This window comes from Sceloporus occidentalis, unplaced genomic scaffold (genome assembly GCF_023333645.1).
Source record: "Sceloporus occidentalis isolate IW3139 unplaced genomic scaffold, rSceOcc1.0.p SCAF_2, whole genome shotgun sequence".
Classification (NCBI taxonomy): Eukaryota; Metazoa; Chordata; class Lepidosauria; order Squamata; family Phrynosomatidae; genus Sceloporus; species Sceloporus occidentalis.
Genome location: NW_028316982.1, coordinates 170,620,431 through 170,639,058, shown reverse-complemented (window position 1 = coordinate 170,639,058; position 18,628 = coordinate 170,620,431). Strand labels below are relative to the sequence as shown.

General features: G+C 42.0%; 1 protein-coding gene across 7 annotated transcripts in view; it reads right to left on the bottom strand.

Annotated features, from left to right (window-relative positions):
• Positions 1–18,628, bottom strand: part of TSGA10 (testis specific 10) — a 52,592-nt gene that overhangs the window by 26,096 nt on the left and 7,868 nt on the right. For 5 of the 7 annotated variants that reach the window (XM_089511464.1, XM_089511466.1, XM_089511465.1 and 2 more), the window contains 9 exons: positions 18,001–18,216; positions 14,655–14,720; positions 12,385–12,576; positions 10,693–10,848; positions 9,933–10,106; positions 9,706–9,783; positions 7,766–7,917; positions 7,040–7,155; positions 3,855–4,009 (listed from right to left, as the gene is read on the bottom strand). In XM_089511464.1, coding sequence (XP_089367590.1) covers positions 3,855–4,009; positions 7,040–7,155; positions 7,766–7,917; positions 9,706–9,783; positions 9,933–10,106; positions 10,693–10,848; positions 12,385–12,576; positions 14,655–14,720; positions 18,001–18,141 — 1,230 coding nt within the window. In that variant the 5' untranslated portion in view covers positions 18,142–18,216. The remainder of the gene's footprint in view (positions 1–3,854; positions 4,010–7,039; positions 7,156–7,765; positions 7,918–9,705; positions 9,784–9,932; positions 10,107–10,692; positions 10,849–12,384; positions 12,577–14,654; positions 14,721–18,000; positions 18,217–18,628) is intronic. The other 2 variants (XM_089511462.1, XM_089511467.1) reach the window with 2 other exon arrangements.

The following is an 18,628-nucleotide window of genomic DNA, read 5'->3' as shown; positions in this document are numbered from 1 at the left end:
TTGAGGGTCTCCACCCGGAACTTTTTGTAGGATATGAAGGAGTTGACTCGTCTCAGGTTTAGGATAGTCCTTCAAGTACTGTTTCTCTTTGGCACCAAAAAGAAAGTGGAGTAGCAGCCCCTGCGCCACTAAGAGGCTGGGACCTCTTCGATAGCTTGAAGGCGAAGCAGATCTTCAATGGCGTCCAATAGGAGGTGATGTTAGGCTGGATTTTTTGTCTTTGGGGAGGGGATAAATCTCTCGCTGGGCAAGCGGCGGAATTCTATGTGGTAGCCCAATCGCAGGGTGTTGAGGACTCACTGATCTTTTGTGGATCGTTCCCAAACCTCGACAAAGTCTCTCAGCCTGCCCCCCACTGGGGGCGCCCCGTCACGGCTGTTGTTGTTTCTTTGATCCTCTCCCACCTCTGGGCTGGCCTCTCTGCTGTAAAGGCTGGTGGGATTGCCTGGGCTGGAACTTAGAGTCGCCCCATCGCTGTCCAAAGGGTCTAGAGTCTCTGGACTGGAAGGAGGAGGAGGAGGGGGAGGAGGAAAAGGGTCTGGAAGAGCGAAAAGGCTGTCTCTTGGAACTAGTCCTAGGCCTAGCCTCTGACTTGCGACCCCTGGCAAGGCCTTTTTCTTATCCTTATCCTCGACCAGGACATGGTCGAGCGATTCACCAAACAATTTAGTCCCAAGGAAGGGAGTAAAGGCCAGATTGTTTTTCGATTTGGCATCGACGTTCCAGTTTTTAAGCCAAAGCTGGCGGCGGACGGTGACCGCCGCCTGGGCCCTGGCGCAATATTGGACTGAGTCCAACATCCCGTCAGTTGTGTAGGCTGCTGCCAAGGCTATCTTATTCAGGCCCTGCCTGAGGTGGATCTGATGAAGGGGGACCTCTTGGAGGAGCTCTCTCGTCCATTGGAGAGAGGCCCTGGCTATTATGGAGGCTGAGGCCGCCGCTCTGATAGCCACCGACATAGCCTCATGTGCTCTTTTGAGGGCTGTCTCAGCCTTTTTATCTTCTGGCACCTTTAGCGTGTCTTCTCCGTCCTTACTAAAAACGGCGGAAGAAACTAAGGCGGACACGGGGGCATCCACCACCGGGACCTGGAACTTTTCCATTACAGAAGGGGGAAAGCTGTAGAGCTTTTTAAGGGCGCTGGGAAAAGGGCCCGAGACCGCCGGCCTGTCCCATTCGGCCCTAATGACCTCCATGAGGTTTGCAGGGCAAGGGATCTCGGCCATGGGGGGAGCAGGGACCAGGAAGAGACCCTCCCCCACCCTGGGCAACTCAGACTCCCGGGGGGCTGTCCAGGAATGCTGCCAGCAGACACTTGACAGTAGCCAATAACAGAGCCTTAGCACAGTGGAAGTGAAAGTAAAGCAGACCTTGCAAGGAATCAGTCTGAGAGCAGTCCGAGAAAACAAGCCGAGTTCAGAATTCCAGAAGCCCAAACGTTCCGAGAGTCAAGCCGAAGTCAGGATACCGAGAAACAACGTTGGTCAAACAGTCCAAGGTCAAAACAGCCAAGAGATAACGAAGTCCGGTCCGAGGTCAAGGTAACAAACAATCCAGATACTAGGAGCTAGTGCTAGCAGCAATCATGCCGAGAGATCATGCAATAAACTCTAGCAACAAACTCAAGCTTCTCTCCCACTTAAATCAGGGAAGCTCTCCCTCGAGCCACCTGAGGCTGGTTTGCTAATTGTCTTTCTGCAATCCTCCTGGATCTGCGCCTGCAAGCACTCTCGGCCCTTCTCTCTTGGTAAGAAGGCACTTGCAGGCACGCCTCGTCTCCCGAGTCACCACTAGGCTGTGGCACCATAGAAGGCCTTTCCTCAGCACTAGGACCTGGTTGGACCTCCTGCTCTGTGGCTGGGGAAGCACAGCTGGGACCTGGCAGAGCAGAACTAACACCTGGCGTAGCCTCAATCAGCACTTGCTCTGGAGGAGGCTCATCCTCCTCCTCATCCTCCGAGAGCTCATCTTGGCTGGCCATGACAGAGGCCTTGTTTTCCACTGGGGGAGAAATGGCGAGGGTCTTTAGGGTCTTTTTGAGGAGTCTGGGAAAGTCCTCAGTCTTAAAAAGGCGGGCTGAAACAGTCGGAGGATCCGGATCCCCGGCTTCCTCCTCTCCCGATAACTCTCCCTCTTCAAGGTCTCCCCTGACTTCTGGCTCAGCGTCCTCCTCTAGGTCTGAGGAGGCCAAGTCGGCCCGCTGGCAGCGACGCAGCGGATGACTGCGCCTCTTGGGGGGGCGCAGGGCTCTGGAGTCGGCCTCGGAGACGGAGAGAGAGAGACCTCGTCCTCCTCTCTTGGCTGCTTACCCAGCTCCAGATCGGCCTGATCTAGCAGGGTAGGGAAAGGGGCCACGGGGCCGCAGCTAGCCCCTGGGCGAGCGGCAGCGGATGTGGGGGCTCCCTCGGAGCTCTCAAGATGGCGGCGCCCCTGATCCTCCTCAAGATGGCGGTGCCCATGGTCCTCCCCAAGATGGCGGCGCCCCTGGTCCTCCCAAATATGGCGCGCCCCTAGTCCTCTACAAGATGGCGGCGCCCATGGCCCTCACCAAGATGGCGGCCGCCGTCTGCGTGACTGGGCTGGCGACTGCCTTCGGGCGCCCAAGATGGCGGCCCCCATGGCCAACCCCAAGATGGCGCCCGCCTTCTGAGGGCATGCTTCCGCCCTCGTCGTAGGCCAGGGCAGTCCCAAGGGCGGGCTCCAATGCAGCGGAGCCAGCCAGGGGGGGCCTCAGCCTGTGAGGTGCTGAGGGATGCCGCTGGCTGTGGCTGGAGCGCCCAGCCAGCTCCCAGCGCCAACGCCAGGGCCTGGAGGCCTCCTAGGCCCGCGGAGGAAAGGCGGCTGGGGAAGGAGGGGGGCGGACCTGCTCCCGGGTCCCCATGTGTGCGGGTGCTCTCCGCAGCGGCAGAGGCTCCGCCTTGGCCCCTGGCCGGCAGGGGCTCGACGGAGGGGGGGGGGGCTGTGGAGGCCCTGCTAGCACCTAACTGGGGCGCGGGGAGGGGAAGGCCCCCAAGCAGGCTCCCTAGGGGAAGCTCCCCCACCCCAAGAGGTTTGCCGCCTCACGGGCGAACATGACCCGCACAAAGTCCCCTAACTCCCTGAGGGGGCTTACCTCCACGCGGGCGGGTGGGGGCCTCCTCGACGCCTTGGGGACCTTGGCGGCCCAGACGGAGGGAAGAGTGCTGCTCAACGCCTCGGAGGGTCGGACCCTCCACTGGCTGAGCTCCTGGCTCAACCTCTGCCTCCTGTTCTCCCTGAAGGACCAGCAACCCATGGGCAGGGAGACCCTGAGCTGGGGGGGCTCCCTTCACCCGTGCCGCTAGAGTCCTCTGCCATAGCCCACCACCAAGAGGGGGAGAGGCAGGGGGAGAAGGAGCAGAAAAAGGGCAAGCCAAATCTGTACCACTTCGGCGGCAAAGACGAACTTCACTGGCAGGAGAATTCGTGTCCTACTAGGAGCGCAGGCAGGAACAAGACTGAGGCCCAGGGGGGTTAGCTCCTCCCTATATAGGGGCCGGTCTGCTCTTTTGTCCCTGCCTACAGGAGCAAATGGGAGGTACATAACCCAGGTTACAGGAGGTCAGGACCCTCTCTGCTGGGAAATCTCAAAGGTGCACAATAAAACAGGGCTACTCAAATATAATCCATAAAGATTGTCTATTTTCTTATCACTAACACAATTCATATGCTATTTAAGCCAATTAAAATTATAGCTTGTATTTGTATTGCCATATTGTTTGGTTTCAGAAGCAACATGCTAAGTAAAAATTATATCTACTTCATGAGAGATTTACAAAATATCATCTAAAAACTATGAATCTTAACTACATAAGTGTTCACATGTAAGAACCTACTTTAATGGCCAAGCTTTCTTCAAGGGTGACAATTTTCTCTGCTTTTTCTTCCAGAAGGTCTTGTAAAGACTCTTTTTCTGACTCCAGTTCAGTTATTGTTTCACTGAATGTACAAATATCTTCATGTTGAGCAAGATTTTGTTTTGAAAGTTTTTCTGGAAATACCACCATAGTCTCATTTATTATCAATCCATGTAAAATAACTCACTGTCATATAGGCTGTCATCAAGTAAACTCTTTGAATTTTCACGCAAATGAACACCATTATGCACATGATGTGATCAAGATTTTAATCTACTTTCTGATTTGTATACTTGTCTTTAGTAAAGCTGCAGACTTTTGTTTAAGTTTGTTGTACATTACCCTCTAAATGAAGATGTTTTTGAAAAATATTCAGAAGCGACTAGTATGCTATAGCTATGCTGGATGATTCAATTGATATTTGATCTTAATTGGCTTATGTTCTGGAGCCCAGCTCTAATATCTGAATGCCACATTTGAAACCTCAGTTCAAGCTCAGGTATCTAAGTAGCAACCTGCTTTGGAATGTTTGCCAATTAAGATCTTTTGTGGAATTTCTGCTTATCAGTTCTGCATTATTTATTATTTATTTAATGGATTTATTTCATTTTTATCCTGCCTTGCTCCCAAAGTGGGATCCAAGGTGGCTAACAACACATTAAAAACATTAAAATATTAAAACAATTAAAATCATACAATTAAAATGTTTTTTAAAAAATTACTAATATAAAATTTAAAACATACAAAGTTAAAAATAATAACCTAAAACCAACTCCCTCATCGCCCAATAAAACAAGCCTGCAAGATTTTAAAAGGCCTGGTTAAATAAATGTCTTCGCCTGCCGGTGAAAGACCAGCAGTGAGGGGGCTAGCCTAGTCTCCCATGGAAGGGAGTTCCAAAGGTGGGTGCAGCCACTGAGAAGGCTCTCTCTTGTGTCCTCACCAGGTGAGCCTGGGATGGTGGTGGGAACGAGAGAAAGCTTTCTTCTGAGGATCTTAGGGCTCTAGGTGGTTTGTATGGGGAGATACAGTTTCTCAAATAGTCTGGACCTGACCAGCATTAACCTATGGTGAGCAAGGGCATGGCCTTTTTTCTGCGTAGAGCTTAGTCTCAGGAATTCTTTACCTCAGAAAACCTGTGTGATCCTCTCCCCTAAGTTTTTATAAGAGTTATTGGAACTATCTTCTTTAGCTGGACCTCTGATAGTGTTCAGTTTCCAGAGGCACTGCTGTTGCTGTTTTAGTACTGCTATATGGTTATATTGATTTATTTTTATTGTTTGGTCCTGTTTTCATGTTTGTAGGTTGACCTGGAAGACTTTTGTAGGACCAAAAGAAGCGAAGATATTTTTATACACATACATAAAGATTAGGGAGCTTAAAGAGTTTTATGAAAAAACAATCGTACTAGCAACTGTTATTGTGTTAAAACTATGTTTAAAATGGATAGATCAGGTAGTATCATAATTTCATGTAAGCAAGAGTAAGTACCTAAGATCCTGTAAACCAACCTTTCCAAAGCTTTATACCTTAAAAAAAATTCAGATCCCAGGGAAACCCTGCATAAAAAGTATAGGTTTTAGGGAACATCTGCATAACATTTATTATATCTGCAGATTCAAAACTGTTTCTTTTTTCCCGAGTCATGATTTTTGCAGAAACCCTAGTGACCTCCCATGGAGCCCTAGGATTTTGGGGAACCCTGGTTGAGAAACCCTGCTCTAAACAAAAAGCTGGTGGCTTGTAAACCAGGAAGAGTGCAATGTACCCCAGGAAGTTTTTGATTCTAATATTAGTTCAGCCACAAACTCACCAGGTGACCTTACAAAGCCCCTGATTTCTTTACCTCAGCCCTCTATCTGCTACATGGGAATAAAAACTCTAGTATACTTCATGTAAGAGAACCAACATGGTATTGTGATTTGTTTGATGGACTAGGACCCTAGAGACTAGGGTTTGAATCCCTGCTTAGCCTTGGAAAACCACTGGGTGATCTTGGGTAACTTACACTGTCTCAGCCTCACAGAAATGCAAAGGCAAACCAGCACTGAATAAATCTTGCCAAGAAAAGTACATGAGAGATTCACTTTAAAATTGCCAAAGGTCGGAAATAACTTGAAAGCACACAAAAACAACACTTAACAGAACAGTTGTATGGATTAGAGATCATCTTTCTGAAATGGTCATGGATCCTCCATTGATGTACTTGCATACCAGCTAGATTAGAGGCTTTAGGCATGCCACAGTAGGCTTGCATCATGGCCAAACAGAGGCCACTAGCATCCCAAATGTCCCAGCAAGTAGAATCACAGACATTAGCTGAGTGTGAGATTGCAGAGAAGCATCCGTCTATGCTCATAGTGACGAAGACACTTGTTCCTCTATTCAAATAGTGTCACATATGAACAATTCACATATAGCTTTTATTTTTCTACAGGCAAAATTACAGAGGTTACTTTTCACATGATTGCCAGTCAACAATTGTTTTAAGGATTTTGCTGTGCGAAAAATATTCATGTAGCAGCCTCAAATCCTAAATTGGAAATAAAATGGGTTCCATCACCTACTGCTCTGCAATTAGACACACTCCAGCTCTGTCCATCAGCCTAAGCGGTAAGGGATGTTGGGCAGGATGGATTTGAGATTTTACACACACACACACACAAAACCTATATGTGTGTGATAATATACCATAGTATGTGATTATAATATAGTATAAATTCTTTTGAGAATAATTTGTCATGTTTAATGTGAAAGAAGCTTTGGTTCAATCATATCACAATCAGAAACCTAACAGTTTATTGTCCTTTGCAGTCCTCATAAAGGAAATCAAGAACCAAAGAGTCATAAGATTATCTTGGTTAACAAGGAATGTCTATATAACAATGGATTTAGTACCGCATGAGAAAGTGACTAGCATTTATTATGTTTTTCTTCAGTGAGAAAAAGAAAATGCCAGTAGATTTGTTTATTTTTACTTTATTGACTTACGATATTTCTTTATTTATTGATATTTTCAGCTGACTAATATAACATGTGGCATCTCTATTTTTGCATAGAGTTGGAAATGAGGTATCAAATAAACAAAATTAGAGAGGGGAATTCTTAGTATAAGGTTTATCAAAGTTTTGATTAAACATATACTAAAAAACCTTGTAACTCACCAATTTTTTCATCTAGACACATAATTTTCTCTTGAATTAGTTGTAATTCATATTTTTTCTTTGAAAGTTGTCGTTGGGCTTCTGAAAGGCTATGCTCTGTTTTTTCATTCAATTTGCTGAAGATTGACATACAATAAGAGCAATTTAAATGCACAGAAACTTTACAACAGTAATAAAAAACATGAGATGACAGATGGATACCAGCACAAAGCTGGTGATTATATTATTTGGAGCACATGACTTAACAGTTCAGAAAAAATCAAGGTACAAATTCTTTTAAAATATAATTCATCCTAAATTATCAGAGCACAAATAATTACAACTTGTTTGTGAAATGAACACTCAGTTAACCACACTGTAATTCACACCACACCCCATTAATGTCATTATAGATGCATTTGTAGAAGCCCTAGACCAGTGTTCTCAACCTGTGGATCGCGACCCCTTTGGGGGTCGAACAATCCTTTCACAGGGGTCGCCTAAGACCACCAGAAAACACTTCAGTCTTAGGAACCGAAGCACCGCTCCTCTATCAAGGTGTGTGTGTGTGTGTGTCACCACAACATGAGGAACTGTATTAAAAGGTTGTGGCATTAGGAAGGTTGAGAACCACTGCCCTAGACATTCAAACCAGCAATAGAAAAGGACAGTAACAAAGTCTGCATCTAGCTCTCATAATACTGACATATAAATGCAAATGTTTAATTCAGTGCATATTTTATTTACCTCAGTGAAACATTAGCTGCTTTTTGTCTGTTTAGCTCACTTTCGAAATCCACTGCTCTTCTTGCCAATATTTTCATCTCCTTTTCCACAGACTCTATAGTCTCCTTCATCAAAGACATCTTTGATATCTGTTCTAACCGTTCATTGTCAAGCTGAGGTATTGAAGTAAAAAAGAGTCCTTAAGAATTGTGGAATGGTAATCTTATTTATCATCTGTCTGCTTCAAAATTTTAATATTATACTTTTTCAGTTAGCAAAAATAATGTGTTATAAAACCTATTAAATTGTATTCACTTTCTTATTCCATTTGTACTCAAGCCATCATCCATCCAGCTTCATTGTCCACAGCTTTCTGGTATACCAAACCTCATATGGCCATGTCTCACCATGACAGTGCTACTCCCCCCCCCCCCAATAACCCATACATGCAAAGATTAAGAGCTGGAATTGCAAAGGCAGCATTAGCTGCCAGCTCAATACCATTTCTCCCAATACCATGCTCAAGCTCAGATAATCCATTTCATATACTGAGTTTACCAGGATGTAGGGTGTGTGGTACACTGGTAGTATCTCTAGTATATCTTTATAACCTCGTATCAGATACAAACCCTCTAAAATAGCCTCTAGGTGCAGCAGCTGCCCACTGAAGGAGATAGATCACCACGACAACTTTCTTGTTCTCTGCAGGCATTTTAACATAACCCAGCACCGTCTTGTGTAGCCAGAAGAACAAAGCCAGGTAAGATCAACACCAGCCAGCAAAAGCAATGAGATTTTGGTAGCATATGATACATAGGCTCCTTTATCCACAAACAAATTGTGAATGACTCTGGTCTTACTGCAAGTTGACTTAGGATTTAATATCAATGTTGCAAGGGTTGAATGAGTAAATGTGAATGAGAGTCAATGTGAATCAGATTCTTGGCTGCTAGAAATATCAGCAACCCTCTCTACTCTGATTGTGTATTACTGCATGGCATGGGTGCAGGGTCACCAGTATGTGGATGACACCCATCTCTATCTCTCCTTTCCATCTGATTCCAAGGAAACTGTCTCTGTGCTGAACCAATGTCTGTTGTCATAATGGACTGGATGAGGTAAATAAGTTGAAGCTTAATCCATAGAAGATAGAGGTATTCCTCATCAGTCGTAGGACAGATCAGGAATAGGACTCTGACTGTGTTGGATGGGGCTACCTCCCCCTGAAATTCCAGGCTTGCAGCTTGGGTGTCCTCCTGGACTCAACTCTGAACTTTTTGTAAACATTTTAAATATGTTATGGAAGCCACCTTAGGCCCAGAAATAAAGAAATAAATAGTAGGGGTTTGGACTGGATAACCCTTGTGGTCTATTTCAACTCTTTAATTCCATGATTCCACTCTGATGAACCAACTCACTCCTCTTGCCATCTCTCTCTGGATGGAACTGCTGGTACTGAGGCATGACCTTCATGGATCTCCAAATCAAAATCACCCAAGTACATTTTTACCACATCAGACTTTCATGCAAATTTACACTACTAATACAAAAGACCTACCTAATCAGAGATTTCAGTCATATACTCTTTAACTTGTTTCAGTTCACAATGTGAGAGTTACGTGTATAAGGATTGCTTAAGAGGTTATCCAGATAATAATGGCCTATTCATACAATGATTTTAAAAAACGAACAAATATATTCCTACAAAAAGTATTTCCATGGATTCAATCCAGATTTAAGTCTTCCCTCTCCTCAACACAGCAGCTCTTACAGTCCCTAAAAATGCTGTGCAGCTGATCGGCATACTGATTGAATAGGATGAGCTGTAGTGGGGGACAGAGGAGAAATCCCTCCAAATCAGATAGAAACAATTTCAATTATTGTGAATCAAATTCAATGTATTTATTTCAATGTCACTTTTAAGCTAATATCTAGCAATGTATTTCAATAGCTTTTCTTACACTCTGAATATTTAACTCCAGCTCCTCAATTCTCTGTTCCAGGTGAGCTTTCTCATTAAATGCAGTGTCCTGGGCAATCTATATTAAATAAAATTAAAAATTAGAATAAATACTCTTCAGAAGCAACAAATTTAGTTTAACTACAGACTAGATACCACAAAACAGCTTTTGCTTTGTCTTCTCTTCCACGTATCTTGCACAAATATGTTGGGATTAAAAAGTCAAACCTTTAACCTCTCTCTTAAGCTATCACGTTCTGTGGCCATCCTTCGGAAATCAGAAATAGCTGCATCTCTCTCTGTTTCCACTCGTCTTAAAACAGCCTGAGCAGTCATTGCAGTTTTAGAAGCTTTGGGGATTTTGATTGCTTCCTTCCGCAGCTGACTTATTTCTTCCTGTGCCTGTTATTTAAAAGTAATATTTAGCCTGGATTTTTCTCTATTGGGAAACAACAAATTACTAAAGTTTGGCATTTTGTCAACCGCAAAACTTGAAGATAGAGCTTTAAATGTTACCTAAAAAAGGAAAATTTTATTTCCGTTTTATATATAACTTTTAGAAAGTTTACTGTTGCTGTTACTTATTGCAAACTGTCAGAAATAGTAACTTCTTTCTTAAATTGTTACTAACACGTTGCTTTCTGCTATTTCATTTTTTTAAAAAAAATACATCTTAAAGAATTACAAAGGCACCTCCAATCCTCCCAAATTATGCTATCAAAATCATAATTTTAGGAATAATCAGTAAACATTACTTATGTCGGGGGGGGGGGGAATTACCAACATTAACAGACATCACAGTAGTTTTTAAAAGTAACAGTATTGACAATGTCATTATTTAAAAAGTAATGTTACTTCAAACCATGGGCAAAACAAACATAAACAACATCTATCAAGATTGTCTTTAACAGCTTCAAAACAATAAAAGATATTGTATTTTATAGGAAATCGCTCTTACAAAAACATTCCACACACCTAGAGATATTACCTGATCATAAAGACAGATCACTTTGTCTCTTTCTGCTGTGAGAACCTTGATGTTACCCTGAATTTCTGCCATGTGACGTTCATATTTTTCTAGTATAGCCTTATACTCTTCGCATTCTCTCAAGATCTTCAGAAATTCTGGGTCAGAATTACTCCCCTAAATGTTTAATGAAGAGAAACTGACTTCATTTCCCAATGGTTTAGATTAACAAAAATATTTTATTATCAATAATTCAGAAACGACTATACCTTCACTGTAGTTGTTACTTAAGACATGAATTCCCTTTCTACCTTGATTCAGCATGAGGAAACTAGATCAATTATTGACTCAACCTTAAACAGAAGGCAGATCTTACACCCTCCCACACATTTTTGATAGATTCAATGGACATTATTTTTGATTACAATTATTTTAGTCAAAGAGGAATATTATTTTCAAATGAGAGAGGTAGCAATGGGCATCCCACAAATCACAAATTTATTTATGGCAGATTTAGAGGAAAAGATCATCTTGAATCCCAATAGCAATCTGTTTTTTCTCTTGCCTGGCATTCTACACTAGATACACAGATGATGTCTTTATTTTATTTTCTAACACAGAAAGAATTACCCTTTTTGACTGGATTAACAGCATTAAGCTGTAAACCAAATATAGTTGTCATTCTCACCCTGAGACAATTTGATCTCTGAATGTCTTAGTGTACAATAAAAACAATACCATTAAGATTTCCTTGTATAGCAAACTTACTGATAATAACTCCATAGTCACCAATGAATTTACCCTTTTCACCATTCTTGAGAATTAAACAGAACTGTACAGAGACTTATGACTTCCATTCAGAAACCATGAGATTTAAAACACTTTTTTAAAGGAGAGGTTATCCAAGTAACTTTATAAAAATTTCCACCTGCCCTCTCGATCCCTGTCCAACTTGGCTGGCTATCCAGAGAGGTGAGGCAACCTTGAAGTTGCTACAATCTATAATCAATGCCTCCCTCAGGGAAGGTTGTTTTCCATCAATTAGCAGTGGTGAAACTCATTCTAAATAAACCTTCCCTTTATCCCCTGGACAAAAAACAATTATCGGCCAGTATCTCTTCTTCCCTTTTTGGGTAAGGTGATTGAGAGGGCGGTTGCAAACCAGCTCCAAGGAGTCTTGGATGACACCGATTATCTTGGTCCATTTCAAACTGGCTTCAGGTCGGGATATGGAGACTGTCCTGGTCGCCTTGGTCAATGATCTCCGTCTGAGCATTGACAGGGGAAGTGTGGCCCTGTTGGTGCTCTTGGACATCTCAGCGGCCTTCACTACCATAGACCATGGTATCCTTCTGTAACGCCTGAGAGAGTTGGGAATCGCTGGCTCTGCTTTGCAGTGGTTACGTTCCTACTTCTCAGGCAGATTCCAGATGGTGATACTGGGGGACAGCTGCTCCTCTATGAGAGAGCTGACATCTGGTGTCCCTCAGGGTGCCATTCTGTCCCCCATGCTGTTTAACATTTACATGAAGCCGCTGGGTGACATCAGCCGGAGACATGGGGCGGGGGGTTATCAGTACTCTGATGACACCCAAATTTATTTCTCTATGTCTCGGATTGTTTCAGCATATTTTGGAAGTGATAAGTGATCGAAGAAACAGCCTTATATGTATATAAACTGAACTGTATGTTTGAAAATCTTAAAAGATATACCTGAATGGGAGAGGAACCCTTTGAAACTGAACAAGAGGACTTGCGCTTAGGACTTAAAGATGAGTTCCGGAGCATCTTCTTCAAATACCCAGCTTCAGTTTTATAATAATCTCGTTCTTCTTCTATTGTCTTTATAAAATTATCACGTTTCAAGGAATACCTCTCTTGTGATCTTTCAGTGTTCAAGGCAGCCTTTCATGAACCAAAATGAAAAGGCATTGTTACTAAAACAAACATTTTTCTTCATAAGAAAACCCTAAGCAAGATTCTATATATTTTATATAATCTGAAACATATTTTTTAACCCACACTATCCTAACTCATTTTGTGAATTAAATTTTTCCCACGGAAACAGCTGGAAAAAGTGGGAAAACCAATTGTGGCCCTATTGAATTTCCTGAAGAGATACACCACTGTTAATGTTAGTGTATGAGCAACATCCTCTAGCAAATTTAAAACAGTAGTCCATTCCCAGCCCAACATGTCATGTTTTGCTAGTTTGCTATCTCCCTACTCAATTTCCTCATATGTTCCATGTGAGACTTCCTAGTTTGTCAAACCACTTGTGATGTCTCAACTAGGAAACAATGGCTTGAATGCTCCACACAGACTTCAGAATTTCAAGCAATAGTTTGATTCTGGTTTGAAATTCTAGTTTTTAGAGTATTATCACACCTTGCTTTTGATACAGAACAGTGATTAGACAAATCAAGGTATCTTGTACTAATCCAGGAATATGAGAATCCCAGTTCAGCCATGGGTAAGTCACACTCTCTCAACCTCAGAGGATGGAGCTGGCAAACCCATCTGAAGAAATTTGCCACTAAAACCCTATGATAGGGTCACCTTAAGTTGCCATAAGTCAGAAATTACTGGAGGGCACACAACAACAATAAGGATTAGCCTCTTTCACCAGTTACCCCCAACATGTTTCAAAAATACATCTATAAGTCTGGCCACCAAAATTGAAGTCATAAAAAAGTGGAGGCAAGTGAAAAAAAAACAAATAAACAAAAAGAGACCATAAATAAAACACACACACACACAAGTCTATCACATAAACAAAACAAATATATAACTAATACCAGCAATATGATATTTATAGCAAATATGAAAATGGAGAAATAAACAATATATTTTGAGCAAATATGAACAATACAGAATTTAAAATATAAAAAGAGTAAAATAGCATATCATACTAAACATACAACATGAAAAATAACATGAAACATACCAAAAAGTTACATTACATATATGGCAAGATAATAAATGAAATATTTATACAGTGTTAACATATGAAATGGCATAATCCAAATACTCTGAATAATAGAATGGATTCATAAAGAGAGGCTCTAAAAATCTGGGGAAAAGGCTATACTGAATGGATTTCTGTGCATATGGAAGAGAATTATCCTAGGATATTACTAAGCACTTCCATTACCATTCCCGCTCATGTAACAGCCTCCACCCTTGGAGGTTGTGGGGGATGCAGCCCATTTGGTCCTCCTCCTGCTGTGTGGGTGAGTGTGGTGCTGCTGCTAGTGCCCACTGCTTCTCTGCTGCCTGGCTCTCTTGGTAGAGGGAAACAAGGCAGCAGAGAAGGAGAGGCAGGTAAGTGCAGGCACACGTGTGCGCAAAACTATCCAAAGCAACTGGGAAGTGTGCACTTGCCCCCCCCCACCTTGCTCATTGGTCTCTGTTAGCGAGAGCAGCGAGAAAAGGCACATGCGCATATGTGTACACTCACTCCTCCTCCTCCAGCCATTGGCTGGGGAAAGCAACCCCCCATTCCTGTCCCATATCACCTACTCATGAGTAAAGTAGCTGAGGGCATTCTTTTGCCCCTGCCGCCTGGAAGCCCTGCCACCCAAACTGGGTGACACCCTGGCCAGTGATGCCACAGGTAACAGCTAAAGGGGTGCTGAGGGAAGAGATGTAAAACATGCAAAAATGGCCTAAGACCCTTTCCCATATACAGAAATGCAAGCTGAACAGCAGAGAAATAATGTATTATGCCTGTTTACTAATGTTATAGACATATAAGGACATAAAAAGAATGCTAAGATTAGTGGCGGTTGGGGAATCACATTAAAAGTCTTATAGAATACATAAGCATAAGGGTACCCACTCAAATATATTCTGATGTAACCCTGCAACTATGTAATTTAGCCACTTAGTAAAATGTATCAGTTCTACTAATTTAAAATTTCTTTTGCACTTTGAAGTGACTTGAGGCTTTATTAGTGAAAACAAAAATGTAAATAACTTACAGATTTAAGGAGGCTGATTGTATGTTCTAATTTCCGTATAGTATTTTGTTGGCATTTAATCTGAGACTACAATTAAAACAGAACAAATATTTGCATGTAGTCAAATAAAAATAGATTTCCCCCCGCAAACATCTTTCACTGATTAATAATGCACTTGGATCCTTAAGAGAAGCTAAAATAAATACATTAGAACTGGTGTGCCAGCCAATTAATGAGACAAATTTAACACATAATATTTCACCAAAGTCTACTACTTTCATTATGTTATGTCAACTACTGATAACAATAGTAAGAGTGAGATCTCTTGTTCTCCAACCTTTGCAAGTCTCACATTTATACACTTCCTATTTAATAGAGTAAGCCTGACTGAAAATTTGGATGACAAAGAACAGATGACCAAACATTCAAGAAAGAGAGATATAGTAGTAATAAGAGCCTGTAAGCATCATGATGTTTGCTTTCAGACTCTGTGAAAAATGTCAGGTCCAACAAATTCTTCATTCTCCCTGCTGACAATTTCATTCTCCAGAAGGTGAAGGAGGCAACAAGGGGATCAACAATTTTGAATTGATAAACAGAGTGCAAGTAGGTGTAACCTTGGGTGGCAATAATCACAACGGTCTGAGATTTGTTGTGGGCTGTTGGTATTGTTTGGGGTTTGGGTCAAGTCCCATATATTGGAACAGTAAAATGGTGTCCCTTATATAAAAGGGCAAAAACAAGGTTTTCTTTTTGGAGTTTTAAAAAAATAATAATGAATGAATGAATGAATTTATTGTGGCACATGGCCAGCACCAAAATATTGCGAAAAATTCAAAACATATAACAGCGGGTGTACTACCATAGCACAAATATATATACATTCTACTCCAATAGAGATGTATATCCTCTATATATCCAAGTAGGAAGGGAGAATGCCCACAGTCCCATCCCCCATAGCATCGCACAAATCACACATGGCATGGTCAAGTATTATAATACGTTGGCGCAGTCAATAGTTGGATACCACATAATCATTTCTCAAAACCTTTTCAAGATTTAGGGAAAAATAAAAAAATTGGCATAGTTACACAGTTATCAACAAACATTTTTCAATGCCGTATCTGTGACATTTTATATAAAATGGTATAAAGATAAAATAAGTAAAAACAGTGATGGCTCATTATTTTAAAAAAATAATTTCAAGCTATATATAACTGAATTGTTATTATTAACCTTTATTTATAAAGCGCTGTAAATTTACATAGCGCTGTACATACAATCTTTTTAATTAGACGGTTCCCTGCCCTCAGGCTGACAATCTAAATAGACACAACACAAAAGGAGAAGGGAGTGGTGCTGGGGAAGGGAATGAGGTCCAGCAGTTCTTCTCTACCTCCAAGGCCTGGACCAAGGGAGATGGACTGGAGGGAGGGCTTGGCTTTTTAATGGATAGTTAAAAAAGAAGGCATCCTGGGGCAGAGAGGGGCTCACCCCTGGGAACGCTTCTCTAAACAATATAGTTTTTAACTCCATTTTGAAACTGGGTAGAGAAGTGGTGAGATGTGCACGTGGTGGAAGAAGGTTCCAGGAGTAAGGGGCAGCAAGTGAGAAGGGATGAATCCGGGAGGGGGCAGTGGCAATCCTACACTGGGACAGGAGACCTTGACTATCAGAGCGGAGGGTACAAGTAGGAATGTAAGGAGAAAGAAGGTCAGATAAGTAAGGAGGAGCCAGTCTATGGATGGCTTTGAAAGTCAACAACAAAAGCTTGTACCGGATGCTGATGGGGAAGGGGAGCCAATGAAGGGAGGATAAAAGAGGAGAAACTTGGTCAGAGCAGCGAGCAGATGTGATAATACATGCAGCTGAATGCTGGGCAGAGATTAAAGGATGGAGGTGTGAGAGAGGAAGCCCTGTCAGAAGAAGGTTACAATAATCTAGTCGTGAAACCACTAGGGCATGGACCAGAGTCTTGGCAGTAGAGACTGAGAAGAATGGACAGATCTTGGCAATGTTGTGGAGAAAGAATCTACAGGCCTTGGCGGTGGCCTGGATCTGGGGAATAAATGACAGAGAAGAGTAAAAATGAAGCCAAGACTGAGGGCTTGATGAACTGGTTGAATAGAAGTGTCATCGACAGAAACAGAAAAGGAATATTGAAGGGTGGGTTTAGGTGGAAAGATGAGAAGCTTAGACATGCTGAGCTTCAAGCGCCGAAGCCGCATCCACTGAGAGATGGCAGTCAGACAAGAAGAAATTTGCTGTTCAAGCCCCCTTGAAAGGTCAGGGGTGGAGAGATATAGCTGAGTGTCAGAGGCGTACAGATGATAGGAAAAACCAAAAGAACTGATGAGTTTACCTAGGGATAGTGTGTATAGAGAGAACAGAAAGGGACCCAAGACAGAGCCCTGGGGAACTCCAACAGATAGGGGAACAGAGGATGAAGTCAGATCACCTGTGACCACTGCAAAAGATCTATCTGACAAGTAAGATTTAAACCAGTCGAGAGCAGAGTCAGAGAACCCACAAACACAGAAACCATGGACATTGTGGGGCAACTATACAGAGGAAAAGAAAGGCCTAATGTAATCAGACACATATTCTGGATTTTAAGAATGCTGATCTCAAAATGGGGAAATTGGGTGAGATCCCATAGGGAGAAATGATATAGGTGGGGAAGGGAGTTCAGGATGAATGGGAGCTTCTTAAAGGCAAGATACTGAAGGCACAATTACAAACCATTCCAGTGAGGAAGAAAAATGGGAGCTTCCCAAAGTAGAGACTAGGACTCAAACCAATGGATTCAAATTGCAAAAAAATCAGGTTTCTACTAAACATTGGGAAGAACCTCCTGATGGTGGGAATTGTTGTGCAGTAAAACAGACTGCCCCAGAGGAAGGGAAAGTCTCCTTTTTGGAGAACTTTAAACAAGGTTTAAGGAACATGTGTTTCTTATGGTTGTACATGTCAGAAATTCCACACTGTTCAGTTCACAGAATAGTAATCCAACATCTGAGCATCCAAGGTCCCAGTAATGCAAAACTCACTGATCAATATGATGGCAGAATTAAGAATCCACAGTATTTTCCCCTATACTTTTATATACTGTTCTATAACAGTAAATAATAACTTTGATATTATCAATTTAATATAGGAAACTCGTAACAAGTTAGTAGTAAAATCATATCCACTCCTTAGAACTATATAAAGTATCCATTGTTATCAGGGCATTGTTATCACAAGCTTTGCCCCCAAGTGCAGGTTGTTCAACTACTGAGGAAGAGGAAACTGAGAGGAAAACCAAACTGAGGAGCAAAACGAAATGTAAAAACAACAACAACATTTCATCCAATAATTCACAAACCTTTGCTTCTGAAACTTTCTGGTCAGCACTTTCCAATGCAAATTCCTTTTCTTTTTCCAACTGCTTTGCTACCTTATCTACATGAGAAAGTTCTTTATACAAATATTCATTCTTGATGACCAGATCATCCACTTGAGACATTACCTCCACCTTACTATCATGTAGTTTCGTAACATGCTTTTCCAAGTCACTTTTTTTCGTTTTCAGATATTCAATCTAGTGGGTTCAAAAACAACAAAATTATTTCACTTCTCTTTCCCTTTTAAAGTCTGCATAGAAAAATGTTTGTTAATAACTATGTGCAAGTTCAGTGTAACAGATTCCTCACAGTCTGATTATAGTTAGGATCAGGTTTACTGAAGCTGAATTTAAACAAGAGTAAATTAAGTGAATTCATCAGCGTTGAAATTACAAAGAACTTCTTACAAAAACTGCTGCTTTTAGTTAATCACTGTATACACTCATGTATAAATCTAGAAATTTAAATAAAAAACCTGACCCAAAAAACCTGGGTCAGTGCAAGTGCTGTACCTTAAACAAAACAGGAACCATCTCCCTCTCTGAGTAGAGTGGCAAAAGGTGAGAGCTTAGACCTTCCCACGAGAACCTAAAAGAAGCACCAAACTTC